Raw genomic sequence first — 25,254 nt, 5'->3', positions numbered from 1 at the left:
GTCTTAGATTAATAACGTTTATTATTATTTTTACATACATTTATTTTGTGCTCCATTAACTTATTGAATTGTTACCTGAAACGCGGCATGGGTTTTATACAGGGCCAGTGATCAAATCAATGCATACACATTTCTCTTAAAAAAAAAAAAAGTACTCTGACAGGACTTTAGAGAATACCTTTACCAGGTTGTAAGATAATAAATGAAGTACATTCAAGTAAAACACTGAAAAAATGTTTGTGTATTACACTGACGAAACTGCATTTATGTGAAAATATTGAGGTCTTTTTTTAGGGTTTTAATTTAAATTATGTAAGAAAGTAATTTACTGGGTTTAATCTAAATTCAGAAGTGTGAATAATCCGATTTAAAATAATTTGACAGCACTGATTTAAAATATTTGTATGCACGCAAACCTTTAGAATACCAATTGTGGAATTAAATAATTATAAAATGATTAATAAGCAAAGTGTTTACAAAGTACAATGAAGAAACATCCTGCTGATAGATGAGACAATTTTCCTATTTCATATTCAGCAAATTATGTGAATTACAACCCAATTATCTATTCATGTGAACTTGCTTTATTTAGTTACTTGTGTTACAGCTTGAGTACAAAAAGTAAACAAGTAGGATTAGATAACATCTGCTTCTTCCTACACCTTTTCAGACATGTTGAAAATTGTGACGTACTACATTGTAACTGTATGCATGTTTGAAATAAATGAATACCATAACTATCGGAATTAATTAAATATGTCATTTTTGTTGTCATAACTGGCACAAATGTAATATTAGTAAACTGTTTATAGTACGTATAAGCAAAATAACCACCAGTGGCTCTTAATTAGCAAAGGGTAAAAAAAAAAAAAACAGCTGTCGCCTGATGTAGTTAAAAATATATACAGTCGTGGTCAAAAGTTTACATACACTTGTAAAGAACATAATGTCATGGCTGTCTTGACTTTCCAATAATTTATACAAGTCTTATTTTTTTGTGATAGAGTGATTGGAGCACATACAGTTAGGTCCATAAATATTTGGACATTGACACAATTTTCAGTATTCCAGCTCTGTACAACACCACAATGGATTTGAAATGAAACAATCAAGATGTGCTTTAAGTGCAGACTTTGAGCTTTAATTTGAGGGTATTTACATCCAAATCAGGTGAACGGTGTAGGAATTACAACACATTTTATATGTGCCTTCTACTTTTTAAGGGACTTTTTAAGGGCTCAGCTGTTCCATGGCCAAGTGTGTGTTATTCCCTTGTTTTTTTTTCATTTATTTCATTTACAAAGAGCAGATAAAAGGCCTAGAGTTAATTTCAAGTGTGGTATATTCATTTGGAATCTGGGGAGGTCATCGCTCAATATGAAGTCCAAAAAGCTGTCACTATCAGTGAAACAAGCCATCAGTAGGCTGAAAAATCAGAACAAAGCCATCAGAGAGATAGCAAAAACATGAGGTGTGGCCAAACAAACTGTTTGGTACATTCTTAAAAAGAGAGAACGCACTGCTGAGCTCAGCAACACCAAAATACATTGAAGACCACGGAAAACAAGTGTGGTGGATGACAGACAAAACCTTTCCCTTGTCAAGAAAAAGCCCTTCACAACAGTTGGCCAGATGAAGAAAACTCTCCAGGAGGTAGGTGTATCTGTGTCCCAGTCAACAATTAAGAGAAGACTTCACCAGAGAAAATACAGAGGTTTCATCACAAGGTGTAAACCATTGGTGAGCCTCAAAAACAGGAAGGCCAGATTAGTCTGCCAAGAAACATGTAAAAGAGCCTGTGCAGTTCTGAACAACATCTTATGGACAGATGAGACAAAGATCAACTTGTACCAGAATGATGGAAAGAGAAGAATATGGAGAAGGGAAGGAACTGCTCAAGATCCAAAGCATACCAGCTCATCAGTGAAGCATGGTGGTGGTAGTGGCATGCGTGGCTGCCAGTGGAACTGGATCTCTTATATTTATTGATGATGTGACAGCTGACAAAAGCAACAGAATGAATTCTGAAATGTTTGGGGCAATATTATTTGCTCGTATTCAGCCAAATGCTTCAAAACTCATTAGACGGCGCTTCACAGTGCAGATGGACAATGACCCGAAGCATACTGCAAAAGCAACCAAAGAGTTTTTTAAGGCAAAGAAGTGGAATGTTCTGCAATGGCCAAGTCAATCACCTGACCTGAATCCCATTGAGCATGAATTTCACTTGCTGAAGACAAAACTAAAGGGAAAATGCCCAAAAAACAAGCAGGAAATGAAGATAGCTGCAGCAGAGGCCCGACAGAGCATCACCAGGGACCAAACCCAGTGTCTGGTGATGTCTATGGGTTCCACACTTCAGGCTGTCATTGACTGCAAAGAATTTGCAACAAAGTATTAAAAAGTGACAATTTGATTTATGATTATGTTAGTTTGTCCAATTACTTTTGGTCCCTTAAAAAGTGGAAGGCACATATAATGTGTTGTAATTCCTACACCGTTCACCTGATTTGGATGTAAATACCCTCAAATTAAAACTCAAAGTCTACACTTAAAGCACATCTTGATTGTTTAATTTCAAATCCATTGTGGTGTTGTACAGAGCTGGAATACTGAAAATTGTGTCAATGTCCAAATATTTATGGACCTAACTGTATTTGTTGGTCAAAAAAAACATTCATGTAGTTTGGTTCTTTTATGAATTTATTATGGTCTACTGAAAATGTGACCAAATCTGCTGGGTCAAAAGTATACATACAGCTATGTTAATATTTGGTTACATGTCCCTTGGCAAGTTTCACTGCAATAAGGCGCTTTTGGTAGCCATCCACAAGCTTCTGGCAAGCTTCTGCTTAAATGTTTGACCACTCCTCTTGACAAAATTGCTGCAGTTCAGCTAAATATGTTGGTTTTCTGATATGAACTTGTTTCTTCAGCATTTTCCACACGTTTAAGTCAGGACTTTGGGAAGGCCATTCTAAAACCTTCATTCTAGCCTGATTTATCCATTCTTTTACCACTTTTGACGTGTGTTTGGGGTCATTGTCCTGTTGGAACACCCAACTGCGCCCAAGACCCCATAATAAATTCAAAAAAGAACCAAACTTCATGAATGTTTTTTGTGACCAACAAGTATGTGGTCCAATCACTCAAAAATATTAGAGTTGTAGAAATTATTGGAAACTCAAGACAGCCATGATATTATGCTCTTTACAAGTGTATGTAAACTTTTGACCACGACTTTTTATATATGTGTTTGATTGATTGAAACTTTTATTAGTAGGTTGCACAGTGAAGTACATATTCCGTACAATTGACCACTAAATGGTAACACCCGAATAAGTTTTTCAACTTGTTTAAGTCGGGGTCCACTTAAATTGATTCATGATACAGATATATACTATCAAATATATACTAACATCATAATACAGTCATCACACAAGATACTCATCAGAGTATATACATTTAATTATTTACATTATTTACAATCCGGGGTGTGGGAAAGGAAGAGGGGGTGGGGGCTAGGTTTGGTTGGTATCAACACTTCAGACATCAACAATCAGCATCAACAATTGCATCATCAGAGAAATGGATATTGAAACAGTGTAGGACTGACTTGGTAGGATATATATAGAAAGTAGTGGACATAGAGAGAGATCCGAAAGTATAAGAAAAAGTGTCTACATTTGATTGATTGTTTACATTTGATTATTTATAGTCCGAAGAGGTATTATGTGGAAGGGAGGGTGTTAGTTTAGGGTTGAAATTGCCTGGAGGTGTTCTTTTAATGCGGTTTTGAAGGAGGATAAAGATGCCCTTTCTTTTACACCTGTTGAGAGTGCATTCCATATTGATGTGGCATAGAAAGAGAATGAGTTAAGACCTTTGTTAGTTCGGAATCTGGGTTTAACGTGGTTAGTGGAGCTCCCCCTGGTGTTGTGGTTATGGCGGTCATTTACGCTAAGGAAGTAGTTTGACATGTACTTCGGTATCAGGGAGGTGTAGCGGATTTTATAGACTAGGCTCAGTGCAAGTTGTTTTACTCTGTCCTCCACCCTGAGCCAGCCCACTTTGGAGAAGTGGGTAGGAGTGAGGTGGGATCTGGGGTGGAGGTCTAGAAGTAACCTGACTAGCTTGTTCTGGGATGTTCGGAGTCTAGATTTGAGGGTTTTGGAGGTGCTAGGGTACCAGGAGGTGCATGCGTAGTCGAAAAAGGGTTGAACGAGAGTTCCCGCTAGAATCCTCATGGTGCTTTTGTTGACCAGAGAGGAGGTGCTAGGGTACCAGGAGGTGCATGCGTAGTCGAAAAAGGGTTGAACGAGAGTTCCCGCTAGAATCCTCATGGTGCTTTTGTTGACCAGAGAGGAGATTCTGTAAAGAAATCTCGTTCTCTAGAATGGAACCTAGGTAGGTGACCTCATCCTTCCTTGTGATAACAATGTCACCCACTTTTATAGTGAAGTCATTGACTTTCTTAAGGATGATGTGGGACCCAAATAGGATGGATTCCGTTTTGCCCAAGTGTATTGATAGCTTGTTGTCAGCGAGCCAGGTGCAAATTCTACATATACATACATACATACATACATACATATATATATATATATATATATATATATATACATATATATATACATACATATATATATATATATATATATATACATATATATATATACATATATATATATATACATATATATATACATATATATATATATACATATATATATATATACATATATATATATATACATATATATATATATACATATATATATATATATATATATATATATATATATATATATATATATATATATATATATATATATATATATATATATATATATATATATTTAACAAACGGTCAGTGGCTGCCATTGAGGTATCAAGAGTAGTGCGCATCCAGCAGCTTCATTTATAGCTGTGAAACTCATGTGGCCCACTTGCAATACAATACTCCGTGGCATTAATGCTGACCGAGCAGTTTGCGCATTACTAGTACTACTACTACTACTACAACAGCGTTGGCTCAGTCCATGCTGTGTTGCAAAATATACTTGTTAATAAATGACCACGTGGTCAAAAGACAATTACAGTACACTTTCCTTTCTACTTTCTCATGCACTCTAAACCATTATGCTAAATAATAGCTAGTTCTATAAAAGTTGTTTACACATTTCTGTTGATTATCATCTGCCTGCTTGGTGGTTTGGGTGAATACAAGTAGAGACATAGCTTAATGGCCACTTACTGGTTCCCCCTGGTACCATTTGGAGTTGAACTTCCCCTCGGTTTTTAAGCTGAAGAATGCATTCTGGTTCACGTCGTACATCTTGTTGTCAACAATGCCGTGAGATTCCGGGTAAAGGCCCTGTAGAAATTAAACAACACATGGCACATTTATTTTTGGCCTGTCACAGTTAACACATGCGATTACAAAATATTATCGCATTAACCATATATTTTAGGTGCACTTGCTCCTTTGCCACCATGAATAAGGTCTTATTTAAAACTACAAATGCAAAAAAGGCCCCATTAGTAAAGAATTCCTTGAAAAGCATCCTGAATCTAGACAGTGATCCAGATCACCCCCAAAATCCAATCACTCGTATTGTTATTCCAATTCTGATATTTCCTAAAAGTTCAATGAAAATGCACCCATAACTTTCTGAGCCATGCTGCCAACAGACAAACCATAGCAAGTCAAAGGACACATGAAATTAGCATGTTTTTGTTCGTCTGTAGAGTCCAATCAAGCTACAAGAGGGTTCACTCTTTGCAGCGGTCTAATTTGTTCTCTAGCACAATGAACTAAATGGAGTGAACCCTCTTGTCTTTGCAGGCTCGTAATGCAAACAAAGTGACATTTCTTTTTCCCATTTTTGACGTTTCCTAAATGTTTAATCAAAATTCCGCCCATTACTTTTTCCGGTAAGTTGCTAATTAACCAATTGGCGAAGGGAATTAGTTTCAAATATGCTAGACATGTTCTGCGGTTCATCAAAATTCAAAAGTGTGACTAATTGAGGTGCAACAAATATTTTATCATCAACAATTATTTTTGATTAGTCGATGACTGCTTATGATTGCTGTGAGTCTGCCACTTTATTTCAACTCATTTTGAAAACCTATTGGAGTGAATTCATTCGCAACAAAATAAACAAATGTTTACTTTATTGTACAAAGTATATGTACAGTAAAAAATAAAACAGTTAAAGTGTAAAAAGTACATGTATCCAGTACTGTTAGTGTTATCAACATACACATTAAAATCAACTTGTCGGCAACAAATACTTAAATAATTTTCATAATCAACGATTATGTTGACTAGTCATCGCTGCCCTAGTGATTAATCGGACTTTAAAAATGTGACGATCATACTAGCCTACCAAGACCTACAGGATATAGAAAGAATGTTGATTTGTAATCCAGTTAATAAAATTATAGCAGCCGCACAAATGAGACAATGCAAATACATTTCTCTCACTTACTAATTCTGCCTATTAGAACTGATATTTAACTTTTAGTACTGCAATTCTTTAAAAAAAAAAAAAACTGTACAATTCCAGCAAATATTTTCATGAAAAAATACTTTTAAATTGTAATTAAAGTAATACTACGATACAACTATCCTGGTACCATAACTAGAACAGGGGTCTTCTAAACTTTTTTCATGAAAAAATACTTTTAAATTGTAATTAAAGTAATACTACGATACAACTATCCTGGTACCATAACTAGAACAGGGGTCTTCTAAACTTTTTTCCACCGTTGGCCACTTAACAAAAAGTCAAAGTATGTGGGGGACATTTTGATGTTTTATTTTGAAAAGCAAAATGCTGAAAACAGACATTATATATGTTTAAAGACAAAAGTGTCAGCTTAGGCGGCAACATGTTCCATCTTTAGTAATTACAGGGGTGTCCATAGTGCGGCCATGGGGGCATTTGAGGACCGCAGCTAGACTTTTGTTAAAAAAACAAAACAGTAAAAATTTAAGAAAAATGACACAAAGCTGAAATGTTGATAATAATAACTATGAATAATACAATTTGTCACTTATAACAAAGCTGACACTAAGTTTTGATTTAATTTGTAGCATTTTTATTTTTACAAAATTAAATATCAAGATGTCCTCCACATACTTTTCTAACTTTATATCACATTTTTTAGCTTTTTTATCATTACATTGGCAACACTAAATTGGCCCTAGTGTGTGAATGTTGTCTGTCTATCTGTGTTGGCCCTGCGATGAGGTGGCGACTTGTCCAGGGTGTACCCCGCCTTCCGCCCGAATGCAGCTGAGATAGGCTCCATCACCTCCCGCGACCCCAAAAAGGGATAAGCGGTAGAAAATGGATGGATGGATGGACATTACATCTTTTTTTTTTTTAAACTATATTTTTACTAACATGTTGCAGGCCAACATAACCCGAGCTGCGTGCCGCAAATGGCCCCCTTTTGGATGCCCCGAACCAGAAAGTCCTATGGTTAAGACGATCAGTGTTTTTTTTTCCACATAGGCTACTTCCAGGTTCATGGGGGATGATAGCTCCTTTATCCGGATCAACACTAATGTAAGGGGTTCTTTCTAAGCCATACCAAGGAAAATAGCTTTGTATAATCCTGCCAACTGAATCTCTATCTCAACAAAAAAAGGCAGTTTTGACAATCAAGACTCACAGTGACGATGCTGTAGTGGTTAGGAAAGGTCTTTGTGGGATACATAGGCCTTATATGTGGCGTGCTTGTACCCAAGGCTCCTGCAACACAACGTTTGACATCAGGGTGTTTCATAAACCAACAAGGGTCCAGCAGTGACTTACGCAATTTGGCAATAACGGGTATGTGGCTGATGTGATCTTTCAGATATCCCGCACGAAAACCATCCAAGGACACCAGGATGAGGGGGGACCTTGGGAAACTGAGCACGAGGGAAGGAAGATTAGTGAGACGTTTACAAGGATGCAACTGATAGTAAGTAAAGAGGGGATGGACAAACACTGCATAGCCCGAGTTATGACCATTGTTGTTGCCTCGGCAGCGTGGGCAATGCACTACAAACAGCTCTTTCAGGCCCCAAAAGAAGAAAAAAAAGTCAAAGACTGAGAGGCAAAAAGACAAATGTGTCTTCTGTTGAAGAATTAAGAATTCTCATCTCATTTCTTTGTCACCGTCTTCTCATTTTTCACTTACTCGCTTGTAAGCTAACCGTGCTATTCGGTGTGTAACTTTGCAACTGATGGAAGAATCATGTTCTAAAGACGTGTGTAGTAAGAAATTGTCAAAACAATGTGTTCTAATAAAAAAAACACCAAAAAGAAAATCAAAAGGCACTGTGGGTTGTAGTGTACGCAGATGGGGGAAACAATGTAGAAACCAATATCAAATTTGAAAAAAGAAAAGAAAATAAGGTTTTGATTACTACAAACAAGCAAGCAAAGAAACAAAATGAATGTGCATCTTCCATTACGAACAAAAAAAAACAACCTTAACAACCCAGGTGCATGCTGGTCCCTCAGCAACAGCCTTAAAAGGGAACTAACATTTTTTTGGGGAATCGTTTAAAATTATGAGAGACAAAAACATGTCTTTTTTTTGGATGTTAAAGATGATAAAAAACACTTGCAAGATGCGGCTAACGAGTCACCATTGTAGCCTTCAAAGCCCTCTAAAACAACTTCAAAACGTTTTATATACACACTGCAAGTCTATACAGGTATATAATCTGGTAAAAGACACGTTATATGTTCAATATTTACCTTATTTTGATAATTGTAATCAATTTCTTCAGCGCATTGATTTACGTTTCCATAGCAGCGCACTTCCGACTTCTGGCAACAAATGTGTTCCTACTTCTAGAATCAATCAATCAATCAATCGTTTATATAGCCCTAAATCACAAGTGTCTCAAAGGGCTGTACAAGCCACAACGACATCCTCGGTACAGAGATAAGCGGAAGAAGATGGATGGATGGATGGAAATAATCTGCTGTTCTAAATGTGTCCACTAGATGTCGCAATAGCAATTCTTTGTATCATTGTAGATTATGCTACATCCATCCATCCATTTTCTACCGCTTGTCCCTTTCAGGGTCGCAGGGGGTGCTGGAGCCTATCTCAGCTGCATTCGGATGTAAAAAAAAAAAAAAAATTTTAGCGCACCAGTTGAGGAAAATTAGCAAACTAGTAATGACATCCTGTAATTTGATTTTGATATTTTTTTTTATCTTGATAGATTGAAAATTGACACCAATGAGTTGACTGATGAACATTATCACATAATTTATTCAGAAAGTATAAACAACGACAAATAAAGATAGAATACTAATAACCGCAATATGTAAGTGTAAAAAAAAAAACTAACAACTTTATGATTTGTACATTTTCACAATGTGCTTGTTCTATTTTTAAATAAAGAAAACAATCTGAAGTTGTCTTTATTTTTAAGTTATCGTGCCGTGATTTTACCAGTCCGGCCCACTTGGGAGTAGATTTTTCTCCATGTGGCCCCCGATCTAAAATTAGTTTGACACATACCCTGCACTACAGCATTAGAATGGTGCAAAGCTCTTCAGGTAAATTTCGACCATATATGGAGATATCCGCTGATGTCACCATTGGGGAAAAACATCACATTCCAAACGGATTCTTTGGAGGAAGTATGAAGGAAGGTAAGATTGTCATATAAATATCTCCGCCATGCCTCCATGGTTTGATTTGACATTTTCAGGACTTATGCAGATCCCAAATACACAAAAACAGGTACTAATAGGTGGGAACAGTTGATTTAAATGTAGATTACTGCACTCCAATTTCCCTCAATTGTATCAATGCATCAAGCCCTTTTTCATGACCAGATAGGGTTGTCATGGCAGGAATCGTAACAGGACATGTCTCAATAAAAAAAAAAGAACACAGAACCGAATAAGGGTTTGAGTCTTATATCCTGACTGCACTTTATACTTTAATCTACTGATCTGAGTTGTATGTCCCCAACCAACTGTGACAGACTGAATTAGCTTGTCTAAACTCATATTTGCCATACAGTTTTTCTAATCCCCCTGTGAAAGAGTTGATGGAACCTAACTGAAGTCAGCAAAAAAAGACACTAACTTATGACACATGCAATTAAAAAAACTAAAGTTGGTTTATATGACAAATTTAACAACATTAACACTATGTTGTCTAATCTTTCTCCAGACAGATCAAAAGCAAAACAGGATAACAGGAAGCATAACCTCCTTCATAAATAGCTCATGAGCAAATGTTTGCATTTTCTAAGCATGACAAATCACACCTGAGGTTTGCTAAAAACAGCAGAAAGAGGATGTGAAATAATAATAATAATTTAATTCATAAATTGTTTGCTTGTTTTCGCCCCAGGTCTTAATGAGTGTCTGGTGCACACGTCTGAGCGCTGAGTCATCAGCCAGGTTTTCCACAGAACTAGTCATTTTTCCACACCGTCACAAAAACAATCACTTCCACCTAAAGGAGTCACGAGGAAGCTAAAAAAAACAAAAAACATCCAAGACCACGACAAACAATCCTTATTTTTTTTCCCCCCTGGAGCCACTGCAGCCAAACAGCCTGCTGCATGGAAACAATGGCCTCCACTCACACCACGACTCAATGGTTTTATTTATAAAACAAGCTAGTTTACATAGAGAGTTGAGAATCGGTTCAATGAGATTAAAACAGGACAGCTTAGATTGGAATACATAGACCAGAGATAAACACTTCTTTTGGGGGCCACTATATAGTCTGTAAAAAACAGCATCCTCTACAGTAGATATTTGATTTTGGTCTATTTTGTCAGAGTTACAGGAGCACTCTGCTGTTTAAGGATCTTCTGCAAAAAAGCTAGTCAAACTACATCTCTATAACCGCGCTCCAGTGTTTTTTGTTTTTTTAACTGAACCCCCAGGCCACCAGTCAAATAGCCCCAAATGGTGAAAAAGAGAGGACCTCAAATAGAACCTTGAGGGACACCACCAGTGCAACTAAAGAAGTTGAGCAAATAATTGACGGCATGTAAAGTAAACAAGACACAGCAACGCATTAGTTACATAAATCACATTACGGAAAAAAATGTGTAACTGTCAAAAAAGAAGAAGACTTAAAGGGGTGCCTTGAGAAACGCCTTAGTTATTTATGTAAATCTCAAGTTTGGACGCCAGTATTCTGTGTTTGCTAGCAAGGTTAAAATGTCAATGCAAGGATCTCTCGATGTGTTAACAATGGTCCAAGTTCCTCGATACACCAGGAGCACTCTACTGTTTTTAGGAGTTTGCTGCTCAAATGTTTGTCTACCAAGTCTGAACTATACTCCGGGGCCAGTATGGCGTCATTCCTGGGCCCGACTTGGCCCACGGGTCACCAGTTGAATAGACCTGACATCTATATTGTTTTAATGTTAATGGCAACTAGGAAATGCAATTTTCTTGGATATTGCATGTGAATGCCCAAATGCCAAAGCTGATTTAATTTGCTGAAAGAATATGGAATTATTTAAGAACATTTTTAAATGTCGGAATGGTTTGAATATTGAAGAGTTGAAGCTCAACTGAAATGCTACTGAAACGGCTTGACTTTGAAATGGTTTGAATGTTGATTATCGGAAACGTTACTGAAACGTAGTATGAGTATGTAAATGTTAAATATACGTTGTATTAGTTCCAATTAGACCATATGACTCATTAGGTGTACGGCTGCGAAATTAGTTAAGTAAACATGCCAAAGTTAACTTAATGTAATCCTTCTGGTTCAGTCCATGCTTTTGGTCCCTCTGGGATTTGAACCTTTGTGACTGGCGTGAGACCACTATGCCATCTACTTGGCTAAAGGCCCATTTGTCACTCCAGTGTCCAGCATTGGTTAAAATTGACATGCATCTACCCAGAAGTCATTGCTGAAACGGTAACTACATTTTCAACTAATTGTGTATAAATCAATGTTTGTTTTACAATAAAATATGCTACCTGATGGTATAAAACACTGCATTGCTGTGACAATACTGCTGTTATGTCTAATTTCAGACTAAATCAACGTTATTTTTACAACAACAAATATATTAAAATACATTTCAAGTGTTAAGACTCCGAAACGGCAGTGTACACCTTGTAAAATAAAAAAAAACTATTAAGCAGGACTACCCCAAAAAGTGACAAGCGGTAGAAAATGGATGGATGGATGGATAATCATCAACAGTGAAATGGAGTTGGAGAAAAGACCAGCAAGGGACTCTAACTCATGCAACTGTTGCTGCTCCTATGTCTGTAGCATCACCGAGTAGATCTACATCCCAGAGCTCCATGAGCCAGTTTTTGCACCTGAGCAAAACAAGACTCAATTGATGAAACATTTTCAAATTAAAATGGGTCTTTTTTTATTTAAAATACCTTAATTTAGAGGTTAAGTCTATTAATAAAGCCATATAAATACTGTACATGCGTTATATTTTGTTAGTTTTTTTTTACATTAATATTTCATTCCACACATAATTTGGTAATTAACTAATTCACATATTTTTCCCAAAATCTTTGGTTAAACTCTAAATTCTACCACTTTTTGTTTGAGGAATGTACTGCATTTTTGCAAAAATGTTAGGGATATTACCTTGATGGACACTGTGGCTGTTCACTTCCCGCTGTCGCTTCATACTGCAGCCAGAGCTCACCGTCACCTGGAAAAGTGAGAAGAAGAGTGTCTGGGTTATATTTACAGTATAAAAATGGTACGTTTAAAGAAGTTCCCATCACCAGGTAAAAATATGCATGTGCTAAACGCTAAAAAATGTTTATATTTTAAGACAAATTAAATACATTTGAGCTTTTTCTTGTTACATAATGCCTTTTTCCTCATTTTTGCTTTATTTTATTTTTTGAATGTGTCACAGGCCCATTATACACATTACTACAATAACGGGTATTTGAAAAACACTATCCTATTTATTAACTGTCCGGAATGGACTTATGCTATCTTTTAGTTAGTCGAGTGGTCATTTTTTTAGCGACAATTTAAGATCATAATGCAGTGAGTTAAATGATGCGGACACGTTTGTTACTGGATACTTTCCAATACGCTTCTGCCTTGGAGACTGTGTAAGTAATATGGAACGCTAATTATTTGATACCTGTTTATATTGACAATGTGCTGTTTTAGACTGTAATAGTGTTCAATTAAAGGCCTACTGAAATGAATTTTTTTTATTTAAACGGGGATAGCAGATCCATTCTATGTGTCATACTTGATCATTTCGCGATATTGCCATATTTTTGCTGAAAGGATTTAGTAGAGAACATCGACGATAAAGTTGCAACTTTTGGTCGCTGATAAAAAAAACCTTGCCTGTACCGGAAGTAGCGTGACGTCAACAGTTGAAAGGCTCCTCACATTTTCCTATTGTTTTCAATGCAGCTAGAGCGATTCGGACCGAGAATGCGACGATTACCCCATTAATTTAAGCCAGGATGAAAGATTCGTGGATGAGGAACGTTAGAGTGAAGGACTAGAATGCAGTGCAAGACATATCTTTTTTCGCTCTGACCGTAACTTAGGTACAAGCTGGCTCATTGGATTCCACACTCTCTCCTTTTTCTATTGTGGATCACGGATTTGTATTTTAAACCACCTCGGATACTATATCCTCTTGAAAATGAGAGTCGAGAACGCGAAATGGACATTCAGTGACTTTTATCTCCACGACAATACATCGGCGAAGCTCTTTAGCTACTGAGCTAACGTGATAGCATCGGGCTCAAATGCAGATAGAAACAAAATAAATAAATCCGTGACTGGAAGGATAGACAGAAGATCAACAATACTATCAAACCATGGACATGTAAATACACGGTTAATGCTTTCCAGCCTGGCGAAGGTTAACAATGCTGTTGCTAACGACGCCATTGAAGCTAACTTAGCAACCGGACTTTACAGAGCTATGCTAAAAACATTAGCTATCCACCTATGCCAGCCAGCCCTCATCTGCTCATCAACACCCGTGCTCACCTGCGTTCCAGCGATCGACGGCGCGACGAAGGAATTCACCCGATCACAGATGCGGTCGGCGAGACGGAGGAAGTTAAGGTGAGTTCGGCGGCTAGCGCGTCCGCTATCCATCTCTGTCCTACTGGTTGTGTTGCTGTAGTCCACCGCTAATACACCGATCCCACCCACAACTTTCTTCTTTGCAGTCTCCATTGTTCATTGAACAAATTGCAAAAGATTCACCAACACAGATATCCAGAATACTGTGTAATTTTGAGATGAAAACAGAGTTTTTTGTATAGGATTCAATGTGTCCGCATACTTCCCGTTTCAACGATTGACGTCACGCGCATACGTCATCATACATAGACATTTTCAACCAGAAGTTTAGCGGGAAATTTAAAATTGCACTTTATAAGTTAACCCGGCCGTATTGGCATGTGTTGCAATGTTAAGATTTCATCATTGATAAATAAACCATCAGACTGCGTGGTTGGTAGTAGTGGGTTTCAGTAGGCCTTTAAGGACACGTATTACATATAGCTTGTGTGCTTAGCTGTTGTGGAGCTGCTCGCGTTTAGTAGCCAAGCCCTATAGCTTTTAAGGCTAATCTTTGTAATTCACTAAAATAGAAGAAAAGACCAACATTGTGTGTATTTGGAGGACATTTAGATGGCTTTAATGGAAGCTTATATGAGAAAGTTTCAATGCAAGCCGATATAATCCGATAATTGTTTTTTGCTGACATCGGACTGATATCAATATCGAAACGAGTCACCCATAGGCGGCGGCGTGGCTCGGTCAGTAGGTTGGCCGTGCCAGACACTTGAGGGTTCCAGCTTAGATACCCACGTCCACCATCCTAGTCACTGCTGTTGTGTCCTTAGGCAAAACACTTTACCCACTTGCTCCCAGTGCCACCCACACTGGTTTAAATGTAACTTAGATAATGGGTTTCACTATGTAAAGCGTTATATAAATGTTATTCACTTCACTCATAGGTTGACTTCTCCCTTAATATAGCGACAATTTCCCTAAGTTGGCAACACTGATCTCTCTTGCCAGATCATCTTATTCTCTGGCAGACCAGGTGCTTTTGGGCAGTGTTTTAAGAATTTGAGTTACCACCACCACCCTGTAACATCTATTTATATTAAAGTATAATGGTATATTTGGGGAGTGAAACTTTAATACATCTGCTTGCGTTTAAAATTGGAGTATATACTTGCAAAAAATGCATAAATGTTTAAATCGATATATTGAACCTTTTACTAGATCCTTGATTTGTTGTTAAATAAAATACTTTTTTTCTGCATTTGTAACAAAAATTATGACTTAATTACTAAAAGGCTGTTTATTTAAAAGTTGATTGAAACTGTTCATTAAAAAGCGAGAAAAGTCATTAAATGGATTTTGCAAAAATGAAGGTCTTAAATGCCATTAAAAAGCATTAAATTTGATGTCCAGAGGCAAAAAAGTTTAATGGGGTGAAATCCTACATGCTATTAGCTAATCACAAGTTAGCGATTAAACGGCGCCGAATTTATTTGGCGTAACCAACAAAGCAACTTCTGCTGTCGCCACCACTACTGGCAGCTGCTGCTACCACTCCAAAAAAATAAATTATTAGATTAAAACAGTCTTGTGAACCAATTCTAATTCATTAGAAAGTAACAGGTAATCTACAATTTTAGCTTTAAACTATTCTAGATCATCATTGTCAATGCTTACTTTTTTTTTTTCCCACACAGACAATTATAATGTTTTGACCATCCATCCATCCATTTTCTACCGCTTGTCCCTGCACGGTATAATATTGATCTGCAATAGGACAAGGGCATTAAATTGGTTTAAAAAAAAACCATGACACATTAAATTAGATTTGTTGATACCTGCAGAAACCCTGTTTCAGATGGAAAGTCTTTTTTGGGCTGGTTTGGACATGCTTATTCATCTCCTTTCTTACAGTAAACCATACCTGACATGTTTCTTTACAAAAATAACTCAGTTTGATTTACATTGTTTATTGTTTTTTTGCATTTCCAACACACTTGTGATATTTGTTATTTAGCGACACAAGAGCATTAAAATGTCTCAGTATGACACAGAGCAGCTGCACACTCCTACCATAATAAACAGTCACAAGACTATCTCAAGGGTATATGGATGATAAATGTTGCTCTAAAAGGATGACGTATTTCCTGAAATGTTTCTTCTCATCTACAAGGCGACTCCAACCCAAGAAGGCGCAGTCCATCGCTCGGCTCGACTGCTCCCGGCTGGCTTTCTCAGCATGATGCTGAGAAACTTACTGCCTTGCCAGACCAGAAGTGAAAAAAATAACCCCCAAAACGGCCCATTTCTGGTCTCTAGAGTCAAGTTTCTGTGGTGGGAGTAGGTGAGGAGAAACTCTCGCAAAAGGAATCAATGGAAGCGTTCTTACTGTCATTTCTTCTATTTTTAAACAGATTTTTGGTACAAATCCCACACAAAGCAGATCTGTCTCATGTCTAAATAAAGTTGCGGTTTGAAGTCCGATTCCTTCCATATGTTTTTCATCTGATGTTAAATAGGACATACAAGTGAAAGGGTGGTGCCACAACAGAGAAGGCACCCCGCCCAAGATGGGGGCAGCCGCAGAGTCAGCAAGAGAACATTTGGACAACAGAGCTTCTAAGGGGGTTGCAGGACCAGTTTGAAACCAGTTGGGATTTCAGTTAAATGTGATAAAATGAGATGTACATCACTTTAGCAGGGTTTCAATTACTAATCGGGACTTCCTGGTAAACAGGAGTGCATTCTGGAGGCCCAAAAAAATCCCTCAAAGAGTAAAAAATTAACAGGGCTGGTGTTTGCTTCCATTGGTGGGCGATACTGATAGTTAATACCAGACTGATACTTTTTACTTGATATGCAATCATTGAATGAATGCAAAAAATTACAAAAAACTAACAAAAACAGAAAGGTGTAAGGAATCCAAGTTTATGGTTTGTAAAACTTTAACTCGATTTTATAATACACACATATCACCTCTTTTTAATCATGTAGACCACATTAGTCTAGGACTAATCTGGACTGATTATCCCACAACCCGGAAGATTCATTAAAAAAATTGACACATTTAACCCTATTTCATCCATGAATACTAATATACCTGAATATTCAATAATTTGGTGCATTTGCAAACAGCTAAAATGATGCACAAAGCAAACTAAAACCTGCTACCTAAGAATGTACAACAATTATTTTCAACAAGATAAATATAACCTGAGAGAAGTATCTAGTTTACAACACTTTAGTATATATATATATATATATATATATATATATATATATATATATATATATATATATATATATATATATATATATATATATATATATATATATATATATATATATATATATATATATATATATATATATATCTCAGTACGTGGAATTAAATCATGGAATGATTAAGCAAAGAAATCAAACAATGTACTAAAATGTTCCAGTTTAAGAAAGTACTTCAAAGTACAAAAAAAAAAATTCCTGATAAGGAGATCATATTATTCATCTCATTATTAATCTCAAAATGTGAACCATTATTTTTAACTACCTTTTTATAAAAACTATGTATCTAATAATTATTTACCGGTACTTACTTGCTTGTCCATTTACTGATTTATTCATTGTTTTACAGAATAACTAGCAACAAATTAGTATTTACTATGGAACAAAAAGGGGTAAGATGAAATAAGTTCTGCTTCTTCCTACTGCTTTTCAGACAGGCTGTAATGAGAAAGTGTAATTATGTGATGTATCATATTGTAATTGTATGCATGTTCGAAATAAACCAACACCATAATTGGGTTCCTCAAAATTGCACTAGATTATAGCACGGACCCTGACGATTCATCAGAGCACAGGTTTGTATCTTTACCTGGACATGGACTAGAGTGGTCCACAAAAAGTTTCACAAATCCAAAAAACTGTTTATGAATGTTAAATTTCCATGTAATAATCCTGTTCACATTTGAGAAGGCACATTTAACCCCACTTTTTCCTAGGCACGTAGACCACATTAGTCCAAGTCCACATTAACCACAACTACTTAAAATTCTCAACTCTGGACTGGATTAATCTATAGTGCCTAAATGTCCATAAAACAGTTTCTGATTCGTGAAACCTTTATTCTGTTTTTTTTTGCAATGAAGGCACATTTAACCCCTGTTTAAGCATGTAGACCGCATTAGTCCAGATTAGGGATGCAACGATATCAAAATTTCATATCACGGTTATCGTGGTATTGTTGAATGTGCTTAAAATCTTTTAACCAAGTTTTTTTTTTTTTTTTTTAAATAACTAAAATAGACAATATACTTTGTTGGTTTTGTTGAATAAAATTCTACCCAAACATTTAAAAAAGTCAAATACAAATAAGACAGCAAGAGAAGTATCCTCTTATGTAAAGTAAATCTGTATAGCATATATGATCTTCTACATCAACTATATGATTTGCCTGAGTGGCTGGACTGGACATTTAAAAAAAATAAATACAAAAATGGTTTAAGAATCGTTACAAAAAATAATCAAGATTCAGTCGAAAATTTAAAAAAATGTTAACACCCACTGTCAAGTGTATATCGATCACTTTGTTCTTTATGATCAATGTAAATACTCTATAGTAGTTCAGACAATTATTTTTTTTTACAAGTTAAGATTGGTGTATGACGTTTCCTAATAAGGAAAGATGTTAATGCCTCGTTTTCATTTTAGCATTTAAGATACTAACAATCACGGTTTGGTTGACAACTTGGCAATAAACCATCGGGAGTTTTACCACGATTATCATTATCCTTTAACGTTACATCCCTCGTCCAGGTTTAAAAAAACAAAAAAAACATTGTACTTAAGTTCTAAAATGCAATATAAATAAAATCATCTACAAATACTGCTACTACTATTGTGTACAGCTCCACTAATGGACATTTGAGTGTTACTTTCAATACAGCCCACTAATAGACATTGGAGTGTTACTTTCATTCATTTTTATTTATTTATTTGAGGCAATGACAAAGACGTACAAGTTGACAAAACATAATAATATAAATTAATATAGTGCATTATTGTCCAGTTTTGCCTGAAAGGGAGTGGGAAGAAGATAACTTATTTAATCCCACCCCCAGTTCTCCATTCAGTGATTATTCACATGAGTTTCACTCTCACTTTGTTCAAGGATTATAATACAGATGTTGTATCATAGTGGCATTACCACAGGTAACAATAATTATTACACTGCAACAATCATTTGTATCAACAATGTAGGAATAATGAATATACCAACAATGGTAATAGACATCATAGCAATAATGGTAATAGACAACATAGCAATAATGGTAAGGAAACATTGAGCACATGTTAACACTTTGAGACAGAGTACAGCAGCAGGTCAAATTAAAGACCCTCATCTCTATATTTGAACCAGACCCCATGTTTGTATAATAGTTTAAATCGATTAATAGTTTGGCATTGCTTGTGTTGTAAGTCCAGTTTGTTCCATAGTTTTACTCCGCATACAGACACACAAAAACGTTTACGAGTGGTTTGAGCTCTCGGCAATAAGAAATATCCAAAGCCTCTCAAGTTATGAGCTTGCACTCGTCTTGTAAAAAAACGTTGTAGATTAGGTGGCAATAATTTGTTAAAAGCTTTATATAAGATTATTAATGTATTATATTTAACAAGGTCATCAAATTTGAGCAACTTTGATTGCATAAACAGATTATGAGTATGTTCTAAATAACCAACGTTGTGAATGATCCGTACTGCTCTTTTCTGTAATATGATCAGAGGATGAATTGTGTTTTGGTAAGTATTCCCCCATACTTCAACACAGTATGTAAGGTATGGGAGTACCAAGGTGCAGTATAGAGTACGGAGTGCATTTTCATTGAGGTATAGTTTTGCTTTGTTTATAATTGAGAGGCTTTTGGAGATTTTTGTTTTAATGTGTCTGACATGAGGTTTCCATGATAGTTTACCATCAATTATTACTCCCAAAAATGTATTCTCATTTACGATTTCAATTTGGGTACCATCAATACTTATTTTCTGTTCAGACGTTATGTTGCGATTTCCAAACATTACTATCTTAGTTTTATTTATATTCAAAGATAATTTATTTGTGTCCATCCATTTTTTTACTATGTTTAGTTCTGTGTTTACTGTATTTATGAGCTCATTATAGTCATCACTACTGTAGAATAAATTTGTGTCGTCTGCAAAAAGTATAAATTTCAGTATTTTGGATGTATTAAACATATCATTAATATATACATTAAACAGTTTTGGCCCCAACACGGACCCTTGGGGGACACCACAAGCAATGCCAAGAGTATCAGATAAAAATTTACCCATTTTAACAAACTGTACCCTCCCTGTTAAATAACTTTTTAACCAGTCACCAGCCAGCCCCCTAATTCCATATCTTCCCATTTTATCTAGTAGAATTGAATGATTAATGGTATCAAATGCTTTCTTTAGGTCAATAAAAATACCAACTGCATATCTTTTATGCTCCAGTACATTAGTAATTTCCTCAATAGCTTCAGTTATTGCCATTGAAGTTGTTCTTTTGGACCTAAAGCCATACTGACAGTCATTGATTATATGATGCTTCTCAAGAAAAGATTCAAGTCGAGAGTTAAATAGTTTCTCTAAGATTTTTGAGAACTGAGGCAAAAGAGAGATTGGTCTGTAATTGGTGAAAGCGTGTTTGCTGTCACTTTTGAAGAGCGGAGCTACTTTAGCGATTTTCATTTGACTTGGAAAGCAGCCAGTCTGGAATGATAAATTACATATATAAGTTAATGGTTTTACAATATTCAGGATAACCTTTTGAACCAATATCATGTTGATATCATGGCAGTCAGTGGAGCACTTACTTTTACACTTCCGCACAATGTTTGTCACTTCCTGCTCATTTGTAGCTGAGAGGAAGATTGACGAAGAATTCTGTTCAATAGTTGATTTTGTAACTCCATTGTCTGGGATATCAACAGCCAATTTAGGACCAACATTTACAAAAAAACTATTGAACTTGTTTACTACATTACTCATATTATAATCTTCACCGTTTTCATCAATAAAGTAATCAGGATATGTCAACTTGGAATATCCTTGTTTTATTAGACTATTCAAAACATCCCAAGTTCCTTTTATATTATTTTTGTTTTCATATAGTTTTTTTTGATAATATAACCGTTTGCTTGTTCTTATAATATCAGTTAATTTATTTTTGTACTTCTTGTATCGTTGTTCGACTTTTGTTTTTATTTTGATGAAAAGTTTGTAAAGATTGTTTTTCTTTTTACAGTTTTACAATTATCCCTTTTGTGATCCAAGGGCTATTTTTATTTTTTCCTTTTATAAAATATTATTTTACGGGGCAATGTTTATTATGCAGGGAAGTAAAGATGTCTAAAAAATTACAATAAGCACTGTCCACATTAGGTTCTTTGTATACTGAAGTCCAATCCTGAACTGCTAAACTATTGTTTAGGGCACAGATTGTTTCCTCAGTTGTTATTGGTTTAGAGATTTTTGCCATAGTGTCTTTGGTTTTCTTGAGATGACAGTCATATAAAGTAAAAACAGGTAAATGGTCAGTGATATCACATATAAATAGGCCACTGGTGACTTGATTTCCCATAATGTTTGTAAAAATGTTGTCAATGATTGTGGCACTATGTGTTGTTATTCTGCTTGGTTTGGTTATGGTTGGATATAGAGACAGGCTGTACATAGTGTCAATGAAGTCATCAACATGTTTTTGCTTGGTTGAGTTTAACAAATCAATGTTAAAATCACCACAGATAAATATGGTTTTTTGGTTCACAGAGGAAAATAGTTTACCAATCCACTCATTGAAAGTTTCTATGCTTGAACCAGGTGCCCGGTATACACAGCTCATGAAGATATTTGTCTTTTTGTCATTTAGGATTTCCACTGTTAAACACTTTCAATACAGCTCCACTAATGGACATTGGAGTGTTACTTTCAAAAGCAAAAATAAAGTATTGCTAGAAACATAATTTTATATGGGACTTTATTGTATTATATGTATAGTACATGTTCCAAAAAGAAAAAAGCATAAAACACCACCAGAATTAGAGATATTACAAGTCAAAGTGATGAAGCGCAGTGTTACGCTCATGACTTGGTGTAACTAAACATTACCCTATAAGATGAAGGCAATTGCATTTTATTGATATTTGAAATGTATTCAATGTTTATGAATGAATATTTAACTATACTAAATGTAAAAAAGGGAATAAATATTCAAAATAAGATCATTAAATGAAATCTAACTTGGTTACGCCAACATGAGCGCAACACAAGGTTGTAAAAGTTTCAACTACAATTCTAAATAAGATGTCAAAAGCAAACTGAAATCAAATACACAGCTTAAAGATTGATCAATACCTATTTAAATTTAATATACATTAATACATAAATATGATTTATCAAAATATAAAAGAAATATACCTGAACAGAACGCTCATAATGGTTACACCAAAAAGTAACGCTATGAATCGCGTTTTTCCAAGTTTTTGGGGCATATTTATGCTATTTCCAAGCATCTCCTTTTTATTATCGTTTATTTTAAATGGTCAAAATGCTTATTACATATGCATGCCCTAGTAAACAAAAAAAAAGGCATTTATTTTGATTGTTACATTTTGAAGTACATTTGTGCAGGTGCGTGCAAATGTACCCATTACCAGAGCTGTACATTATTAGTAGTATTATTTTTATTATTATCTGGACTAGATTTTCCCACAGACCCTAAAGATTGCGAAACCTTTATTCTGTTAAAATGCAACATTTTTAACCCTTTTTTAGTCGTGGTCCACATCAAAAACCACTCCACTAAGAATTCTCTAATCTGGACTAGATTAATCTATGGATCCTAAACATTCATAAAAACAGTTTTTGATTTGTGCAAGTGACCCTTTTTTGGGAGCATGTAGAGCACATTAGTCCAGGTTGAGGTGAAAAACATTCAAACCTGTTTATGAACCTTCAGGGTCTGTGGGATAATCGATAAACAAGTGATTTTAAATCTGGACCTGGACTAACTTGCTTAAAAAGGGGTAAAAATGTGCCTGGTTTACATTTTCACAAATAGATTAAGAGTTTCATAAACTTTTGTAAGACTGATTCTTTACACAATATTTTATATCGCTGTTACATTGTTTGGTGACAAAAGTATTCAAAGATCATAACATTTCAAGTAAAAAGTATCAGTCTGTTATCGACTAGGAGTATTCCAGGCTGGTGAACTGGAAGCAAACTTCAGTCCGGTGAAAAAGTATCTATTTATTATTACTCAATAGACAAAACAAACCTTACAAAATGATCCAAAAGCTAAAGAAAAAAACAAATACAACATTTAGCTCCCGGCCATAGTGGCACCAAGGTCGTGTTGCAAGAGTGGAAATATTACGCGCGGCGATACATTTGCACAATACAGCACATACTTCAAATTCCTTACGGTGAGAACGTTCTATATGGCTGACCAACGTGTAATGAAACTTACCTTTCTTACTGCTGCCGTTGCTCAGGGAGAAGGCCAGTGTAAGGATGAGGATCAGTAAGCAGAGGATTAGAGCCTGCAATGAAATAAATATTTTCATATACGGTACATTTCTGCCATCATGCCAGTTAGCATACGCACCTGGACTTGCAATTAGGGATGGGTACTTTCACATTTGAACCGATACGATACCAATTTCTGGTACTTTTATGTGTTCATGTAATAATAAATGCTAATTTGTTTAATAATAACTTTTTTAACACTGATAACTTTGCTGTCCAGTTGCAACGGTATATCTTGTTCTTTTAAACTACTTCGTCATATTTGCTTAGTATGCATGCATTTCAGTTTGTAAGCACGGCTGTCAAGCTCATTTTCATTGAGGACCACATCCCAGTTATGGCTGCCCTGAGAGAGCGGCGTGTGACGGTGAATAATATGAATATTAATGTAACAGGATTTGCCTCATGATATGTAACAATTGCCTATGCATTCGATTAAATGTTTTTATGTAAAATGGCAAATCAGTCACCAGAATTTTACCATTAAAATGTTTTAATTTTTTTTTACAGTATATTACTGTTAATGGAATAAAACAAAAACTTTACCATTCTAAAATTATGGTGACTAAGCTGCCAGTTTTTACGGTAATATCTACAGTTGTATTTTCTGTAAATGGAACACTGGTACCACTAACAGTAACATTCTGGCGACTGATCTGCTAGTTTATCGTAAAATCATTTGTCATTTTTACACTGATAAGGCACTGAAATTATGTGTTAAGCAGATAATTATGTATTTTTGATTTTAAAAAATGTTTGGAATGTATGATTACCGCTAAGTATTTGATGCATTAGATTATATTAAAGTTTAAAAGATAAGTATGCATTGTTTTCCGTCAAACTGGAAATAACAGGTATATTTAGTAAGAAAAGAAAAGATGAAGTAATTTATAAATGCACAGGCTTTCGCGGGCCATATAAAGGGATTAGGACACCTGTGTCCTAGGGTAGAAGTAGTCTTTGACATCAAGTTGAAGGTCTTGTCTTTTGTTGAACTTGCCAGATTTGAAGGTGTTGACATTGCCAACGCTAATAAGTAGCATGTAATTTAGCATCAAGGTAGTGCATTTTGAAAATTAGAGCTTTACTTTTGCATGCATGTTGGCTTTGTTGGTATGGAAAATGCAAAAATGATCTCGAAGCAGTCCGCTATAAATATGTTTGTATATCGATATAGGGTGCCGTTTTATTTCGCGTATCAGATAGTACCAGATAGTGTCTATGAAATGTGGTCGATACCTACAAAAACATGGTACTGGTCCCCATTTGCAATTGATAGACGTGACAATATGCATTAAAATCTGGTGCACACACTGATAAAACGCATAGTATTTTTCATAATTCTTCCTAACTTTGCATGGTGTAATAATACATAAATTATGCATTATGCAACTGTAACCAGTAGCCTGCAGATGGTAATTTATATAAATATGGGAGAAAAAAAAACTTGGTAAAGTAAAAACGTTTTCAGACAATATCCATAAATCATAATGTATATATATATATATGTATATTTTCTTGACAGCCAAAACACAGTTGACCTCAACTATTTACGGCTTCGAAGTTGGTATCAAAGCCGTAGAGGCGGGATGTTGCCTGTTTGAAAGTGAA

General features: G+C 35.5%; 1 protein-coding gene across 2 annotated transcripts in view; it reads right to left on the bottom strand.

Moving 5' to 3' along the window:
• The window catches only part of enpp1 (ectonucleotide pyrophosphatase/phosphodiesterase 1), a 100,638-nt gene that overhangs the window by 49,066 nt on the left and 26,318 nt on the right, over positions 1-25,254 (bottom strand). For both annotated transcript variants that reach the window (XM_062035030.1, XM_062035031.1), the window contains exons 2-6: positions 23,585-23,657; positions 12,628-12,694; positions 7,833-7,930; positions 7,690-7,769; positions 5,258-5,377 (exon numbers count right to left, since the gene is read on the bottom strand). In XM_062035030.1, the coding sequence (XP_061891014.1) occupies positions 5,258-5,377; positions 7,690-7,769; positions 7,833-7,930; positions 12,628-12,694; positions 23,585-23,657 (438 nt within the window). The remainder of the gene's footprint in view (positions 1-5,257; positions 5,378-7,689; positions 7,770-7,832; positions 7,931-12,627; positions 12,695-23,584; positions 23,658-25,254) is intronic.

This window comes from Entelurus aequoreus, linkage group LG23 (genome assembly GCF_033978785.1).
Source record: "Entelurus aequoreus isolate RoL-2023_Sb linkage group LG23, RoL_Eaeq_v1.1, whole genome shotgun sequence".
Classification (NCBI taxonomy): Eukaryota; Metazoa; Chordata; class Actinopteri; order Syngnathiformes; family Syngnathidae; genus Entelurus; species Entelurus aequoreus.
This window is presented reverse-complemented; position numbering and strand designations above follow the sequence as displayed.